Raw genomic sequence first — 17138 nt, 5'->3', positions numbered from 1 at the left:
TGCGGTGGCAGCTTGTTGTTCTCTCCTTTTTCATTTGCTTTGATGAGTTAATTCCTTCGCACACGGAATGTAATATAATGTATGTAAGCGTGCGAGCATGGACTTTTGTATCTCAAGTGATGGAGTGAAGTCAGTTCGTTACCCTTGCTTGCATTGCCATGTTTCCCGCGTGCGTGTGATTTATTCAGTGTAAGGCGTAATAATTGAAGTACTACATGATAGTAGAAAGTTTCACCCATTTCGTTTGTGCACGCATGATGGAGTAGTGTTAGGCATTCAACTGTGTTTTCTTCAGGGCTCTTAAATAATGGATTTGTGCGGGGTGCGTGTTCCTCTCCAGACGATTATTGTTTGCAGTTAATTAATGAATTGTTCTAAGGCAAGATGGTGATCGACTCAATAATATGCGCACGTCGATCATTTTCCTTTACTTTTATGATCCAGCCAGTGTGCATGATGACGGATGAGGATGTTTCTTTGGGGGTATATTTTCCATGCAGTGTATAGATTTTATTTGTTGCATTCTGGGCTAGCTATGAAGGGAACATATCTGGTGGAAACTAAATCTTTGTGAAAATTCGTGCAAATTATGACAAAAAAATTCATCTAAATTTAAGAAAAAAAATCACACATATAGATGATATGATGATACACAATCTTGTAAAATATCTTGTCCAAACTCAACTTCATTTGTGAGATATAAAAATAACAAATTTCTTGAAATTTGTAAGGAATTTGTTATTTTAATATCTCACAAATGAAGTAGAGTTTGGACAGAATATTTTATGAGATTGTGTATTATCATATCATCTACATGTGTGATTTTTTTCATGAATTTAGATGACTTTTTTGTTATAGTTTGCATGAGTTTTCACAAAGATTGTGGTTTTCACCAGATACATTCCCAGCTAGGTATTGCCATCTGGTCATTGTAGACGGAAAAAATTATATACTGATCTTGGTAGCATTTGAAAAGAAAAATGCTCAGCAAGATCATTCATCCTTGGTGGCAATATGCATGGCATCATCCAAGTAGTCATGATCAAGGTTTTTTTTTCGACCGGAATCAGTCCGGAAACCGCGGTTACCGGTGTAACTGGTTCCGGTACCGGTCGGTTCAAAACCGCCCAAATTCAAACTTCAAATTTGAATTCAAAAAAATAAAAAATTCCCAAAAAAGATTCTAAAAATACTTCAAGTTGCGACGAATCTGATGGTGTCAAATTTTTTCAAATATTCGTTCATTTAGTATACTTTGCGGGCATTTGAAGTTAAACCAAAAAGGAAAAAATGGCCTGGCCCATTAACGCCCAAATGGCCTGATGCGCCGGCGGCAATATACCCCCTCCACCAAAATTTTAATTTATTTCACACCGGGGAACCACTTTAAAACCGTCAGTTTTTTTCCCCGGACCGGTTACACCTCAAACCGGAGCGGTTTACCGACCAAACCGGCCGGCTAACTAATGGAAACCGATTGAACTGCCATTTTTATTTGAAATTTGAATTTGAACGGTTTTTTCCGATTACCGGTCAAACCGGTCCGGTTTACCGAAACCGGACGGCGGCGGTTTCATCCAACCGGTCGGAGAAAAAAAAACCCTGGTCCGGACCAGTTCCGATACCGGCCGGTTCGAAACCGCCCAAATTCAAACTTCAAATTTGAATTCAAAAAAATAAAAAAAATCCTAAAAATACTTCAAGTTGCGACGAATATGATGGTGTCAAATTTTTTCAAATATTCGTTCATTTAGTATATTTTGCGGGCATTTGAAGATAAACCAAAAAAGAAAAAATAGGCTGGCCCTTTAAGGCCCAAATGTCCCGATGCGTCGGCGGCAATATACCCCCTCCGCCAAAATTTTCATTTATTTCACACCGGGGAACCACTTTAAAACTATTGGTTTTTTTGTTCCCCGCACCGGTTACACCTCAAACTGGAGCGGTTTACCGACCAAACCGGCCGGCTAACCAATAAAACCGATTGAACTGCCATTTTTGTTTGAAATTTGAATTTGGCCGGTTTTTTTGTTACCGATCAAACCGGTCCGGTTTACCGGAACCGGACGACGGCGGTTTCATCCAACCAGTAGGGAAAAAAACCCTGGTCATGATTGGGCCATTTGCACCTGCACTGCAGGATAACGACAAGAATGCACGGAATTATAGCTAGAATGGATTTTTTAAGAGGATTTTTTTTGAAGAGGAGCTAGAATGGATTTTCAGAAGGACAAAACACAAGGAATTGAAACAACGCGAGTTAGTAAGGTGCCAACAACTGAAGAATATCAACACAATGATTAATAACATTATAAATGGATGAAATTCAGATGGCGTTTATTTTCTTACCTGTGAAATGTTAGTCCAATTTCGAAGGCATGTCCTGTTCCATTACTGCTCTCTTACTCCCATGGAAAGGGAGTTACTCTCACTGAGGACAATTTAGCTAGACGGCGATGGAAAGGGAGTTTAATTTTAATAAAACAATACAACACATTTTTTTATTGCCAAAACACTAAATTTGTGTGGAAACTGATAAGTGTTGTTTTTAATTTGTCTATGCCGTTAAATGTGAACCATATGTTCACTCACTGGTTAAATGGGCTGAAGAAACAACGCAAGCATCAGGCCTTAGTGTTAGCATGTGCCATCTTATGAGCGATTTGGCTAACTCGAAACAACAGTACTTTTAACTGTGCACGAGTTTCTTCGGCTCTCCAAATGCTGTTCAGAGGAACATATTGGATCCGGCTTTGGGCGTTGCTGCAAAAAGTAGAGGAAAGGCCACCGGTGTTAGAGGGGTGTCGCGCACTTGAGTGCCTTGCCATGAAAGTCTTCGCATCGAATGGATGCCCATTTAGTAATCGGATTGCTTGTGTTTAAGCACGTTTTAGTCTCTCTCTTTTTCTACTTGGTTTTGTTTTTTGGACGCGTTGTGTGGTGTGGTTGTGTTTTCGAACAGTTATATGTATCAATCGATATAGAGGCTGAATATGATTAATATATTCCCTTATCTGAAAATGGAATGGAACACAAGTACAACACTCGCTAGGATGCGGAGCATTTCCTTTTCCCCCTGAATACAAAAGAGAGCTGCAGCGTGCTCGAATAGAATAGATTCCACTAGAAACTAGGGCACACTGCTGGTGCGCCAGTTTGAGCTAGTCCAGTGGATGCCATGTGATAGTATTAGCGCAAGCTATGTTTTGCAAATTTAAAAGACTATGTAACTATTGGGAACTATCTAGGAACCACCTGATTTTTAACTTTTATTTGTATTGTATGAAACTTTGAATATTATTTTGGGTATCGAAATGTTTTTTTTTGTGAAAGAAGGGATAAGATAGTTTATTAGGGAGGGCGGAGCACAATTAGTCCGATACTTAATGTATTTGCGAAAATATGTTGCGATTAGTAGAGGTGTCATTTTTTTAGGAAGTAGTGGTTACATTTAAATATGATGCGTTATTGTGGAGGTAGCATGAGAAGCCATAAAAGAATGATGATCGAATTGTACGTATAGTGTTGCTATTGTAGTAGTAATGACGCGGCCTTACCGCGTGGACATGTATCCCGCATTTAGTACAGTAGTTGATGCGGATTTTAGTTCATGCATGTAGTTGTTGTGTACAGACAAATGTATAATTTTTTTTAAAGCAACGTAGTTAAGTTGAATCCATTGTTCTATTATTTTCGCATAGATGTCATGGTCTGCAGCCCGCTGTTGCAATTGGTATGATTTGAGCATTCAATTGTCATGACGTTAATATTTAAGTACTATAGTATGTATGATATTAGTTGCTGTATTTATTATGGTGAAAGAAAAGATAAAATAATTTATTACGGAGGGTGGTGGCACGGAGCACAATTAGTCGGATACTTAATGTAGTTTGTGAAATCATGTGATAATTAATAGATGTGATGTTTTTAAGAAAGTTGTAGATATATTAACATATATCACGTTATTGTGGAGATCGCATGAGGAACCGTAAAAATGGTAGTACAATATTTTTTTAACAAAATAATATTCTATGTTGAATGGATTATGGAAATAATTGTGGTGGAAGAAGGGTTAGATAATTTATTAAGGAGATTGGAGCACAATTAGTCGTGTACTTAATGTATTTGCGAAATTATATTGCAATTAGTAGCGCATTTTTTTATAAGAGAGCGGTGGTTGTACTAAATATGACATGTTACTATGGAGGTAGCATGAGAAGCTATCGAAGAATAGTGATACGATATTATATTTTTAGTAAATTCTGGCAGGTAACGAACCGACCGAAAAGAGTCCGGAATTCTGGCAGGGCACTATCGAGACTCCTCGTGTTGCCGTGAGCCAGACGGTGACCAAGGACTGCTGCGACCTAGACGACCCGTGCCTCTGCATGCTGAAGAAGAAGCTCAAGGAGGAAGGCAAGGAGCCCGACATTTGGTGCCTCAAGAAAAAGGTGCTGGTGGACAAGTGCTAGTGATGCGATGCCTTCTTGTGCTGCTCTAGCTTGCATTGTTCATCATTATCTTGTGGTGTTGTCGGCTTGCTTGTTGTTATCTCTCTTTTTTTATTTCATTTGCTTTAATTCACGATTGGTTCATGAGCTCCTTCCTACCTGGAATGTAAGTAATGTAAGCGTGTGTGCACTCTTAACTCTATTTTATCAGTTGCAGAGCCCGAAGATGTTTCCTTTATCTAAAAATAATAATATAAGCGTGCATGTGTGGACATTTTTTTTATGGTTGCGAGTGTGGACTTTGTATCTCAATTCTCAAGCGAAGTCAGTTCGTTGCTCTTGCTTGTCCTGTCCCCTTGTTTGTGTGATTTATTCAGTTCCCTTTGTGAGACGGCAGACAAGCAGAGAACGAGAACAAGCAGAAGGCCGTGCGGAGGCATGGCAGGCATTGGATTACCTACAATTTTAAATTTGATCAAATTTACATAAAACAATTACTAATATTTGTATCTTTAAATAGATTTAATATGAAAAATATATTGCATAATTAACATAATGATATTTATTTTGTAATATAAATATAAATATTATTTTATATAAATTTAGTAAAACTTGAAATTATTTGACTCTTCGTCAAGCAAGCGGCAGTTGTATTCTAAAATGACGGGAAGAGTAGTACACTACCACAGTATACAGGGTGCTCTGGACCGTATTTTTTGCTTTTTGGCCCTTCCTGCGAAAGAAATTCACAAATAGACCCCTGGCGAAACGTTTTCTGGCAACGGACCCTAGGGTCGGCGCCACGGGCTATGGCACTGAGCTCTAACGTCTCGGCGCCATGTCTTGTGGCGCCGAGCTATTTGCCAGCGTGTCGTCAGCGTCGACGTGGCTTATGACGTGGACCTAGACCTCGGCTCCAAGATCCGTGGCGCCGAGCTCGGCGCCATAGATCTTGGCGCCGAGTGTAAATATTTATACACCCCTCCCTTTCTTCTCCGACGTTCCATCCATTCTTTCACCATCTTCTCGGTTAGTTTCTCAACTCCCACTCACCAAACCATCCGAATCGAGAAATTGGGCCTTGGAAACTCCGATTAGAACCGCGTATTTGCAAGAGCAAGGTATCCTCTATCCCCTCCAATATTTTCACGCATCGATTTGGTATATGATAGGTGCATTATTGAAATCATTGTTCGTAATTTGGCGCACCACACTATAGCGCCAATGTCTTCGTCAGGATCAACCTACATTCCGTGGAGCAAGTGTGAAGCCACCGTACCCGAAGAAATTGATGTGCCAATGTGCTTCTGCTGTTCGTTATGCAAGTTCATGCAATCTAAGGTTTTAGGAGATGACTACGGCATGAGATTATTTATGTGTGAGAACTACGAATATGATCCACCTAAGCGATACGGCAAAGACTGGGGCCAAGGTAGCAGGACAACATACGATATTTTTCTTTGTGACATAAAATTGAGTTATGATTCTAACTTTTGTTGGACAAAGTCTCCTCCGCCTCTTTGTGATTTTATGCAGTGGTTCGACACCGTGCAGTCGCAGTAGGCAAAGGACTTTGTGGAACAACAAGTAAGGTGGGCTGCAGAATGTTGGCGCCGAATGAAGCACGAGGAAAAGCAAGAGGAGAAGCGCAAGAAAGAGCAAGAAGAGATCCGCAAGAGGATGGAGAAGGTGGATCGTAAGGCGGCGGCGGAACGTGAAGCTGGCAGGGAGAGAAAGCGAGAGAGGGCACGCCGTGCGAAGGAAGCCGGGCCCGAAGCAATTAGGAAGGGCAAATATCCTCGGTGCACTCAGTAGAGTAGTACCATGTAATCCCGGCATTTTACATTCCATAAGGCATGGTAGGTTTAGATGCAACAAGAAATTACCTTGTCGCGTGCACATGCCACTGCAATTAGTTGGTTATGTTTTCAGTTGAGAGCTTGACTCTGTGTGTTGTAACTTTTACCATTAATTTGCAGTTCTAGCCGGGAATCTATGAAACCTTTGAACTTGTTCTTAATATTTTCGGAGTTTTTCATGTCAGTAGAATACTAAAAAGCACACATTTAATTAATATAACGGTAAGAAATAAGAACTAAGAAATGCATTACATAATGTGAACCATCAAGTTTACATCATAATACAATGGTAATTAAACACATATCACACATGCAATGGCATAGCAGAACCAGTTGCAAACTACAGTAAAGAGATTCTGAACTAACCTAATATGCCTTAGCTAATTTAAGAAAACACAACAAATACGATGATACAGCATGTCACTAGCAGTAGGGTAGTTCTAGTAGCCGTACCCCCACACAGCAAACTACGTTGAGCTTTCTCCGCAGTATCCACCCATTGCAGGTGGTGCAGGCGGTGGTGGCGGAGGCGTAGGGCCCTTTTTCCTGTGACAAGGGCAATTGCAGTAAGAAATAGTGCATGAGTCAACTTGTGAAGCGGCCGCATTGCTGCTATCATCATTTTCGTCGTCTTTGTTAGCCTCGCTCACTTCCTCGTAATTGTTCACCATGCATTCTAAATCAAAGATCTTTATCTGGAGGTACTCGATGAACTCCTGAACTGAATCAATTGGTGCAGGATCGACCCACCTAGTAAAACCACAGTTTTCTGGAGCATCGGAAGACTGCAAAACGAATTTCATGTAAGGTGTCTCAATGAAGATAAAGAAATAAAACATCCGAGTATTACCCATGCGCGTGGACATTTGAAGAAACGCCGACCGCCATCCATCCCGTCGGTGCACATCTGTACTAAGCAGTCCTCACCATGTCTGGGGGAAGCACCAGAATGCACGCCAGAAAAATTGGCGTCTGTCCTGCGACCATGCATTTGGTTTTGGGATGTACTCATAATGCATGCCTGGATTTCCGGCTTTCATTGCATTCAACAAGGCAGACAATTTCTTAAATCCCTCCTCCCAATCACCATATATCATCTTCCATGCCCTTTGCTTTGCCCGCCATGCCTTCCCATATTTTATCATGTATCCAAACATATCCTGAACATAGTTTATAATCATCCGAACCGACAAATTCGGCTGATACTTCAATGTGTGGCACAACTTGTTGGCTATGAGGGTCGAGGTCAGCTGTCGATGCTTAAGCTGCAATTCATTTTCCGCACATGTGTGTGGACCAACAACTTTGGTGATCTTGAACTTTCCTGTGAGTTTCTGTTTCCGAGCACATGCCCGCCAATTGCAACCAGCCTTCTCACAATCAACTGTGTAACGTCGGTTCACATAAAAATGCACAACTGTGTAACATCGGTTCACATAAGAATGCACAACTCTAAATGGCCTTTTACGTTTCATAGAGTACTCTTGTAACCATTTACAAACAGAAGCCAAGTCCTTGAATAGAAGACCCTTTGCAAGTTCCGAACGGTCCCCTGTCTCATGAGGCTCTAGCAACTCGTCCTCTCTTCCTTTAGCAAATGCACCTTGGCAATGTCTGAGATCGCTGAATTCAGGCACTAGTGGATCACGGTCAGGACATAATCGTCTGAGGAGCTCGCTTTCTTCTTCAGTCAATGGTGCTGTACCAACATAGCGGTCATCATCAGAATCAACAGCTCTTGCCGTTTCATAAGGCTCCTCATCATCCTCAATTTGAACTTCCACACTGTTAGAAGCCCGGCCGGTACTGGTTGCTGGAGGAACAGAAGGAATAGCAATATTATATGCAATGTCTCCTGCATTGATGCCAGAAAGAAGTAGGGTATTGGCTAAGTGAGTTAAAAACATTCGGATCATAGTGGAAGCATCAATTGGAATGAACATTGCCAAAGAGCACTGCACTTACTTGGATGATTCTGGCTCAAAGGAATCTCCTGAGCGGGCGTTACATCGTCATGATTATGACATTGTGCGGCAGGATCATGAGATATGCCATCGAAATTAGGGTCGGATTCTGCATCAGGGACCACAACCATATGTTGCACATTTCCAGAACGGTTTGCTATTGGAGGATCGGGAGGTGCAGGAAACTCTTTTTCAGGTGATAACTCGCGAGGAGGTGAATGGCAATTATTCCCGGAAGGAGAATGCATATGAGGGCTTGAATCATGTGACAACTTGCTCACAAGCAAATCAATTAATGGAATTTCATTCTTCATGACACCATTTACGTAATTCTCCCAATCATCCTGGCATGCTATTGGGAGCAGCCGTCTATGATAAGTTAAGCCCGATTTACCATGGTGAAGTACCCTCAACTTTAATTTCACCGTCATTTGAATTGCAATGAATCAGATCACTAGCCCTTGCAAGCACCTCTGCAAACAATGGTCTCCCAACAAACAACATAGGGGCCCTTTGCATTCCAACAAATCTAATATTTCCAAAATCATCTTCCTCGACACTTCCCCCATGATAAACAGTTACTATATTATCCATCTAGTTGTATGCACAAGACGACAATAATTACGTGTGCAATGTAAAAAATGAAATTGTTAAAGTTATGGAGACTTGCTAATTATCTCAATTTACAGAAGCTAGCAAATAAATTTGAAATTTATGTCAAACAAAATTCATTGGTGAATTCAATTCAAAAGTACCAACAACGCATTCCCACCTAAATAGTTGATGAATTCAATTCAAACAAAATTCATTGCCGAATTCAAACAAAAGTATATCATCAATAGCAGTACTATTTAAGATCCTAAATGTTATAGTCCCTGAACCCAACATCAAAGCAGAAACTAGCATCTAAACTAGCGAAATTACTCTACCAAATTTACTTTACTACCGAATTTACTCTACTTGAAGCTAATTAATTACTTGCGAATTTGTAACATCTAAACTAAACTAGCATATTCGCTAAATAATTACTTGTGAGTTTGTAACACCTGAACTAAAGATGCATATTTAAATTGCCGTTGTCGTCTAACCTTGACGATCTGCGGATCGCGGGGCAGGGCAGGGCAGTGGGGAGTAGGCCGGCGCCGCCACGGCCGGCCCCCAAGCCGGCGAGCAGGGCAGGGCCTTAGGCGCCCCGCTCGGGCCGGCCTTGGCCGCCGCGCAGGGGGCGGACCCGGCCTCGCGGGCGGGGGCTACGTGCCCGGCCGCGCCGAGCCGGGCTGGCCGCTATGCCCACCGGTCGTGGGCGGGGGCGACGCGCCTGGGGCCTTGCGGACGGCGCCGCCGGCCGCGGACGGCGACGGCGGCCGCGGAAGGCGACGGCGAAGGCGGCCGTGGATGGCCGGCCCCCACACCGCCGAGCAGAGGCGGTCGTACACCGCCCCGCGGATGGCCACCACACCGGCGAGCAGAGGCGGGCCTCCGCCATGGCCGGCCCCCACGCGGCGGCGGGCGCGCAGGGCCGCGCAGGAGGGCGTCCCGCGAGTGGGGGGGACGCCACCGGACCCGGCCGCGCTTGTGGACGCCGAGGGCGGGCGGCGGCTGAGGCGGCGCGGCAGGGGAGCGACGCGAGAGAGAGATGGAGTGGCGCGGCTGAGGAAGGAACGGCGCCGAGGTCGGCCACGTCGGCTGCCAGCGCGGTGCTGGGTGGATTTGGTGTGCTCAGCTCGGCGCCATGGGCCACGGCGCCGAGACGTTAAATCTTGGCGCCGTGGGCTGTGGCGCCGACCCCTTGGGTATAGAAACAGAAAACATTTCCCCAGGAGTATATTTGTGAAATTCTTTCCCGCGATGGGCCAAAAAAAAACAAAAAAGGCGGGTGCTCTGGATTTGTGATGCTACCGCACCGCAAGTCTACAACTCGACGACAATCTTGTGAACCCTCTCCCCGGGCATCTCCTCCAGCAGCAGAGTCAGCAGCCCGGACGAAGGGTCGTAGGAGAACTCGATCTCAGCCGAGCCCAGCATGCACCTCCTCGGCCTGACAGAAGAGTAGGAGCCGAACCTGCCACGCCCCCGCACTTCCATGCACACCAATCCGACGGCCTCCTCTGACCTGCAAGCAGCAGAGCCGCCGTCGCCGACAAGCTTGCCCCCGTCGAGGAGGTGGTAGGTCAGGCCTTCCACCGCCGCGCCGCCGTTGAACATGTCGACCAGCCCGACCGGGGCGAACCTGAACCCGGGTGCCAGGTCCTGCAATGGCGCGATCCATGGCTCCATCAGTTTGTATCAGACATGGAGATCGATCAGAATGGGAGGGGGTCACGGGTGATTCCTCGAGACGTTTGGCGTTGGGTGCTGACCTTGATCGGCGACACGGTGAGGATGTCTTGCTCGAGGACCTTGAGGGAGACGGGCAGCGCCGCGCCGTCGGGGAGGACGGCGAGGTCACCGCTGCCGTGGCGGTACACGGCGCAGTCGCCGCTCCACTGATCCGGGTCCGTCGCGGCGTCGGAGATGAGGTGGACGTCGCTGCCTTTGACGCCGCAGGTCAGGGCGCCGGCGCCGGTGCGGTGGAACGTGGTCTTCTTCTCCACGAAGCTCCACACCGCGCCCTGGCAGTTGTACACGCCCAGCACGCCGGTGAACTTGTTCATGTTCCATATCTTGAGCAAGCTGCACGGCAAGAGCAATCTCAGAGACCACAAATTAAACAAAGCAGAGCACAATTGGCACACGTGAACAGATCGTCGTCGCAACCTGACGCCGTCGCGTGCCGGGTCGGTGAACAGGCAGTCCTTGGTCGGCCGGCCAGGCAGGCGCGCGCGGAGCACCGAGCCGTCCGGCAAGACGATCTTCTTCAGCAGCTCGAAGTCGTGCTTCCCGGGGGCATCACTGCAATCAAATCCGTCACCAAGAGCAGAATTCAGCTCCCAATTTCGGCAAAAATAAGCATGAACAATTCTGAAGATTGATGAATTGATCGCGACCTGACATAGACGGGGCCGCCGCTGATCGCCCGGGCCGAGCCGTGGTACTCGCCGGCCAGGTGGAGGGAGTGGAACATGTCCCAGTCCGGGAGCATGAACTCGCCGAGGAACACGCTGTTGTACGCCACCGCGGCGATGTGGATCGTGTGCGAGACGGGGTCCCTCGGGAAGAAATCATCAGACGCCCTCACCACCGCCGTCTGCTTCGAGCTGCCAATTCCACACACAGCACGCCACGATCAAATTGGTCAAGAAAATCCGTGAAAAAAATACTGCGAAATTCGCGGATGGGATTTGTTCTGGCGGACGCAGTACCAGTATAGGGCGTCGGTGTTGTGGCTCATGCACGCGATGATGCCGTTCTCGGGGAAGTTCTTGGCGACGGACGCGTCGAGCGCCTGGTGGTACTGCCTGGTGAGCTGCGCGCGGCCGCCGTGGCCGGCGCCGAGCGTCTCCAGGATGCACTGCTCGTCCACCTTGACGCCGTCAACGCCGGCGGCGGCGAGGTACGCGTGCTGCTCGTCGTAGAACCGGTACACGGCGCGGGGGGGCACCAGGCCGACCCCCTGGGCGGTGATCCAGTCGGTCCTCATGCCGGGGTCGTTCTCGGCGACGCCCGGCGAGATCTTGGGGAACTGCATGCTGGAGCGGTAGCGCTCCATCCCGGCGGCGCCCGGACGGACGCCGCCCCAGTAGCCGGTGATGGCGTGCCAGACGAAGACGTACTTGAGCCCGTACTCCTCCTTCGCTGCGCGCACCACCGCCTTGATGCCGGCGGCCGGGTCGTCGGCGTTCTGGAACTTGCTGTTCTCCCTGATACCGGTGAGCCGGGGCAGGCGCGGCTGCGTGGCCTCTCCGGCGTGTTCGTCGGGGCTGGGGCTGGGCTGGTCCGTGCCGACGGACTGCCAGCCGTCGTCGATGATGACGAACTTGGGCGGCGCGCCGCCGGCGACGAGGCTGCGGAGCCCGGCCTCGACGCCCTCCTGCGTGACGTCCTGGTAGAAGGCGTCCCAGGTGCACCACCCAAAGTAGTCCACGATGCCCGGGAGCTTCTTCTCGGCGCGGACCCGGAACGTCTTGAGCGCGGACCTGGCGGCGGCGACGGCGCCGGCGACGGCCGCGAAGGGGTCCGACTCCGCAGCGCCCACGAAGAGCGCGCGCTCGATGGACGCCGCGCGCGTGTCGTCGTCCCCGCTCTCGACGCAGAGCTCCAGCGCCTCGCCGGCGCCGCCCTGGAGGCTGGCCCGGAACGCGCCCTCCACGAGCGGGAGGAACACGACGTACGCCGCCGCCGCCGCGTCCTCGCCACCGGCGCCCGTGGACTCCACGAGCAGGAACTGCGTCTCGTGCGGGACATCGCCGCCCTTGTCCCCCATCCGCTGCGACATCCACCACAGCTTGCTCCGGAAGCACGCCATGAAACGCACGCCCCTGCGCCATTATCATCCCCAACCCAAAATCAGAGTCGATGAGTATGGAATGGATCGAAAAAATGGCCAAAAAAAAAATCTCGTGTTCCCAGTGTCAGCACAGCACCGAACCTTAAGGTGCCGAGGGAAATGACGTGGCGGGACGCCGGCTCGGCGAGGTCGGCGCCAATGAAGACCCCGTCGACCGCTCCGGCCGCTGCCGCAGAGGACGCCGCCACGGCGGCTGGCACGCCGGACAGCACCGTCCTCCCGCAGACCGACAGAGTGCCGCCGGCGAGCTTGACGGATGATGTGATCGTCATCTCCTCTTCGCCTATCTAGGATTGCGAGATGCTTGGCAAGGATGCCAGGAGAGGAGGGCGGAAGGGCGCTTATATATACGGGGCGCAGCAGCATAGGAGACGGCCGGCGAGCGGAATCATCCTGCTCGCCAAATGCGCCGTCACAGTCACGGTGACGGGTGACAGACACACTTTTTCGCTGCATCCAGTCAAATGTTTTTTTTCTTATGGCTCCGTTTGGTTGTGCGATGTAAAAATTTTGAAAAGACATCTTTCTACATCTGAAGTACTAAACATAGACTAATCACAAAAATAATTACAGAACTCGTCTGTAAATCGCGAGACGAATCTAATGAGCCTAATTAATCCGTCATTAGAGGTTGTTTACTGTAGCAATTTAGCGTCTGATTACAGCCTAATTAGGTTCATTAGATTCGTCTCGCCATTTACAGATAGCAGTCGCAATGCATTTTTTATTTCGTCTAGATTTAAATCTCCATGTAGGTGCCGGAAATTGTTTTTGAAATTTAGAATTTTGCAACTGAACACGGGCTATATCGACAGGAGTCATCAATCAGCCAGCAGAATTTTTCTATCACATCTAATCAATACCAAACACCGGCCACAGCACAGTGGATCTGTTTCCACTTGCTAGTTGCTATAAGGATCCGAGTTTAGTAAGAGCAAATATTATGGTCGCCGTTTCGTCTGCCTCGTCAGCGTAGAGGCTGAGGTGAGGGAGAGAAAGATTCTGTCAGCGAGCGTCTCGCGGACCGCCGACGAAACGCGGGCATACGGCAGTTGCGGGGCCGCCGCCACTGATTTCTTGAGTCCGATTGGTTGCTCGTTGCTGCTGAGCGGCGCAGATCATTAAATAAACGACCCACCACTTCCATCTCGTCAAGCTCGGTGAGCTGGAGCCCAAAACGCCGGCGGGCGGTCGTTATTATAAGCCCGTGTTTGGTTGCGTAATTCTAAATTCCAAAATTTTTTTCCGGCACCTGCATGGAGACTTAAATCTAAACGAAATAAAAAACACATTGCGACTGCTATCTGTAAATGCCGAGACGAATCTAACGAACCTAATTAGGCTATAATTAGATGCTAAATTGCTACAGTAATGCTACTGTAAATAACCTCTAACGACAGATTAATTAGTCTCATTAGATTCGTCTCGCGATTTACAGACCAGTTCTGTAATTATTTTTATGATTAGTCAATATTTAGTACTTCAAATGTAGAAAGATGTCTTTTCAAAATTTTTACAGACTGCAACCAAACGGGGCCTAAGTCTTGCTCTAAATGGGTCAGTGTCAGTGATGACATGAGGCAACCACCCATCCGTGCAGTGTCGCTATGGACTTACCGCTAACTCCAGCCAATCATTCGATTATCAATGCTATAATCAGAAACAAAGCATCACTGGAAAAAATAATGCCAGAAACCTAAGATAGTTCACTCATATGCAGCGCGAACTAAATAAGATAGTTCCATCTGCTCTGTTCTTTCCCGGCAGAAAAATTTATCTTGCCCTGATCAGAAACCAAGCAAGAAACCGCAAGAGGGAAGAAACTCATTTCTGATTCTTCGCATTTCTCTCTTAAACATCAACTTCTGAAACATGTTTCTTCGTGTACCTGCATATTCACTGACAGAGTTATTTGTCAGTTTCTGAACCTTCAGTATTTTCTACTAGAACAGATTTTGCTTCTCCTGCTCTTCACCGATCTCAATTTCCCTTTGGTCGGTGATACCAACAGGCAGTAATGGATCAGCTTGCTAGTACATTTTAATCACACTCTGCTGTGACATCCAGATCTCGGTTTATTATACTAAGACCAGTTTTAGTGGGAGTGTTATAGAATTATTATAGACATTAAATTTATTAGCATGTACTAATAGTATGAGGAAATAGGAGAATGAAATGTTATGAAATGTGAGAGAAATGTCATAGACCATGACACTACACTGACACAGTTCTCAAATTTTCAGTTTTGATAGTATCGATGACACACCCACTGAGACTGATTTAAAAGTATGTCTAATAACCTAGAGAGTAAAAAGGGGCTTTAAAAATCAACTGCATGGCCATTTTATCTTCAGATATCATTTCACGCATGGCGACTCTCGATCTACCCACCCGCCATCTGCCGCAGCCGCCATTGCGGAGTATCCGATCTGATCCACCATAAACAACTCGCCGCTCGTCCAGCCGCGCCGCCGCCCGTCACGATCGAGCTGACCTAGCCGCGTCGCCAATCACCATGGAGCACTCAGGAAACCGCCATAGCAGGCGGCGTGCAGGTCCACCTGGAACAGCAGCCATTCAGATTGTCCTCTCGTGCAGGTGCGTGCAGCCATGGACGCCGCGAAGAGACAAGCGGCGACACGTCGCAATCAGAGATCTGCTACCACTTGCTACTCCCTATATCCCGCGCTTTACCCTCTATCCCCAATTTACAATTATCGTTTCCTTAAAAATTTAACTTGATTTATAGAAAATATGTGCAATATTTGTATCTCTAAATAAATTTATTAAAAAAATTAGATTCAAATACCAATCTCCATTCACAAATACTGCACTTAAAATTTTTGACGACTTTATCTTTTTACAAATACCTGGCACTACACAGTTTTTGAAAAATTATTTCCAACTTTGCCCTTAAGAAAGGCAAATGGATGGGCAGATTCTTTCTGCTTTTCTTTTTTTGAACGAGAACAATCCTGCTTATAGAGAAAGCAGATTCTTTCTGCTTCACCTACGTATCCCAATTTTTAATCAGAGGCATTTTCATCACTAGTACATGTGTAAAATAGGACTGCCTTGTGATTTGTGCCGTGGTTAAAATTGTCAAATGAAGACAGAGGTTGGCATCTATCTAATGATATTAATTATGTACCATAAATATTATTATTTATATATATATTTAATTAAAATTATTTCTCGGAAAACGAAAATGACAGATATTAAGGGACAGGGGAAGTGGTTGCTAAGGTGAGCATGATGCCAATCACCCATCAGTGCTGTGTCGCTATTGGCTTATCGCTAACTCCAGCCAATTATTCGAGAACCAAAGCATCACTAGTACTAATTGAGACGCCATAAACCTAGGTCCCGTTTGGTGCCGCTCTGGCTTCTCTATTGAGCCGGTGGAGCCACAATTTCTGGATTCACCAGCTTAATTATTCTCTTTCTAGTTCATTATGGGCTCGAGAGAGAGAAAAGGAGCTTCTTTGCTTCTTGCTACAGTGTTGCATAGTACTGCTACAGTGTGCATATTTTCTCTATATAGAAAATAAAATATGTTTAGGACAGTGACACATTCTTCAAAGCATAATTTTGACTTCTTATTTTTATAAAAAAATGATATATGTATATTTTTATGAAAGTACTTTTTAAAATAAATATATTCATATGACTTTCATTTTTTCAAACTCAATAACTCAAAGGTTATTTATGATTTATATTCTCAATGTTTGATTCAAACTTTATCCAAAATGGCATTCTTTTCACGTACGGGAGGGAGTATGTCAGGAGGAACTCAAGCCGGTGAAGCTAGACCAAATGAACTCTAAGATAGTTGCTCAAACACCGGATTGTGCCACATGTTTTTTTTTCAGGTAGAAAAATCTATCTTGCCCTGATAAGAATGAAGAAACCAAGCAAGAAACCGCAAGGGGAAGACACTCATTTCCGATTCTTCTCATTTTTGTTTAATAAAGATCAACTTAAGTAGCACACGGTCAAAAAAGATGTCCAATTATCTAGCCAATCTGAACAGCTGGCGGCTTTGTAAATTATATGTTTCTTCGTGTATCTGCAATTTTTTCTGAAAGAGTTAGACCAGTCTCAATGGAAGTTTTATGGCCACAGTTACCTAGACTGAGAACTAGATAACTGTGCCAGATAAATTTCATAGTGATGAAACTCTCCTCACATCCCATGAAAATCCATCTTTCTCTCTCATTGTCATGTCAGCAAAAGTGATGGTATTTAATGTCATGAAACTCTCCATAAAACTCCCATTGACACTGGCCTTATGCAGCTTTGTCTCTCCTGCTCTTTACCGATATCAATTTCCCTTTCATCGGTTACCCTTATTGCATGCGCACTTTGCCATTGCTTGCATAGTTGCATGCACCCGCTTGACACTACTACAATAAAC

The 17138-nt window shown here is 46.2% G+C and overlaps 2 protein-coding genes across 2 annotated transcripts; both read right to left on the bottom strand.

Moving 5' to 3' along the window:
* Nucleotides 1-5026: 5026 nt before the first annotated feature.
* LOC120702765 (probable galactinol--sucrose galactosyltransferase 6) lies at nt 5027-13055 on the bottom strand. The gene is made up of 7 exons (XM_039986687.1): nt 12803-13055; nt 11577-12692; nt 11262-11471; nt 11032-11166; nt 10635-10947; nt 10161-10524; nt 5027-5158 (listed from the first exon to the last, which is right to left on the bottom strand). The coding sequence occupies exons 1-6, from the start codon at nt 12991-12993 to the stop codon at nt 10186-10188; spliced, it is 2304 nt and encodes a 767-aa protein (XP_039842621.1). The 5' UTR covers nt 12994-13055; the 3' UTR covers nt 5027-5158; nt 10161-10185.
* LOC120702766 lies at nt 7173-9433 on the bottom strand. Its single transcript, XM_039986688.1, has 2 exons — nt 8276-9433; nt 7173-8165 (listed from the first exon to the last, which is right to left on the bottom strand). The coding sequence occupies exons 1-2, from the start codon at nt 8703-8705 to the stop codon at nt 7234-7236; spliced, it is 1362 nt and encodes a 453-aa protein (XP_039842622.1). The 5' UTR covers nt 8706-9433; the 3' UTR covers nt 7173-7233.
* Nucleotides 13056-17138: the final 4083 nt, after the last annotated feature.

Source organism: Panicum virgatum, chromosome 4K (genome assembly GCF_016808335.1).
Source record: "Panicum virgatum strain AP13 chromosome 4K, P.virgatum_v5, whole genome shotgun sequence".
Taxonomy (NCBI): domain Eukaryota; kingdom Viridiplantae; phylum Streptophyta; class Magnoliopsida; order Poales; family Poaceae; genus Panicum; species Panicum virgatum.
This window is presented reverse-complemented; position numbering and strand designations above follow the sequence as displayed.

Bases quoted from the DNA above. Each gene is read 5' to 3' on its own strand.
- LOC120702766 (XM_039986688.1), bottom strand. From the start codon at position 8,705: ATGACGGTGAAATTAAAGTTGAGGGTACTTCACCATGGTAAATCGGGC. The intron at 8,166-8,275 runs GTAAGTGCAGTG...GCATCAATGCAG, and splicing joins TTTGAGCCAGAATCATCCAA to GAGACATTGCATATAATATT.
- LOC120702765 (XM_039986687.1), bottom strand. From the start codon at position 12,993: ATGACGATCACATCATCCGTCAAGCTCGCCGGCGGCACTCTGTCGGTC. The intron at 11,167-11,261 runs GTCGCGATCAAT...ATTTGATTGCAG, and splicing joins GGCGGCCCCGTCTATGTCAG to TGATGCCCCCGGGAAGCACG. The intron at 10,525-10,634 runs GTCAGCACCCAA...GCGCCATTGCAG, and splicing joins TCACCGTGTCGCCGATCAAG to GACCTGGCACCCGGGTTCAG.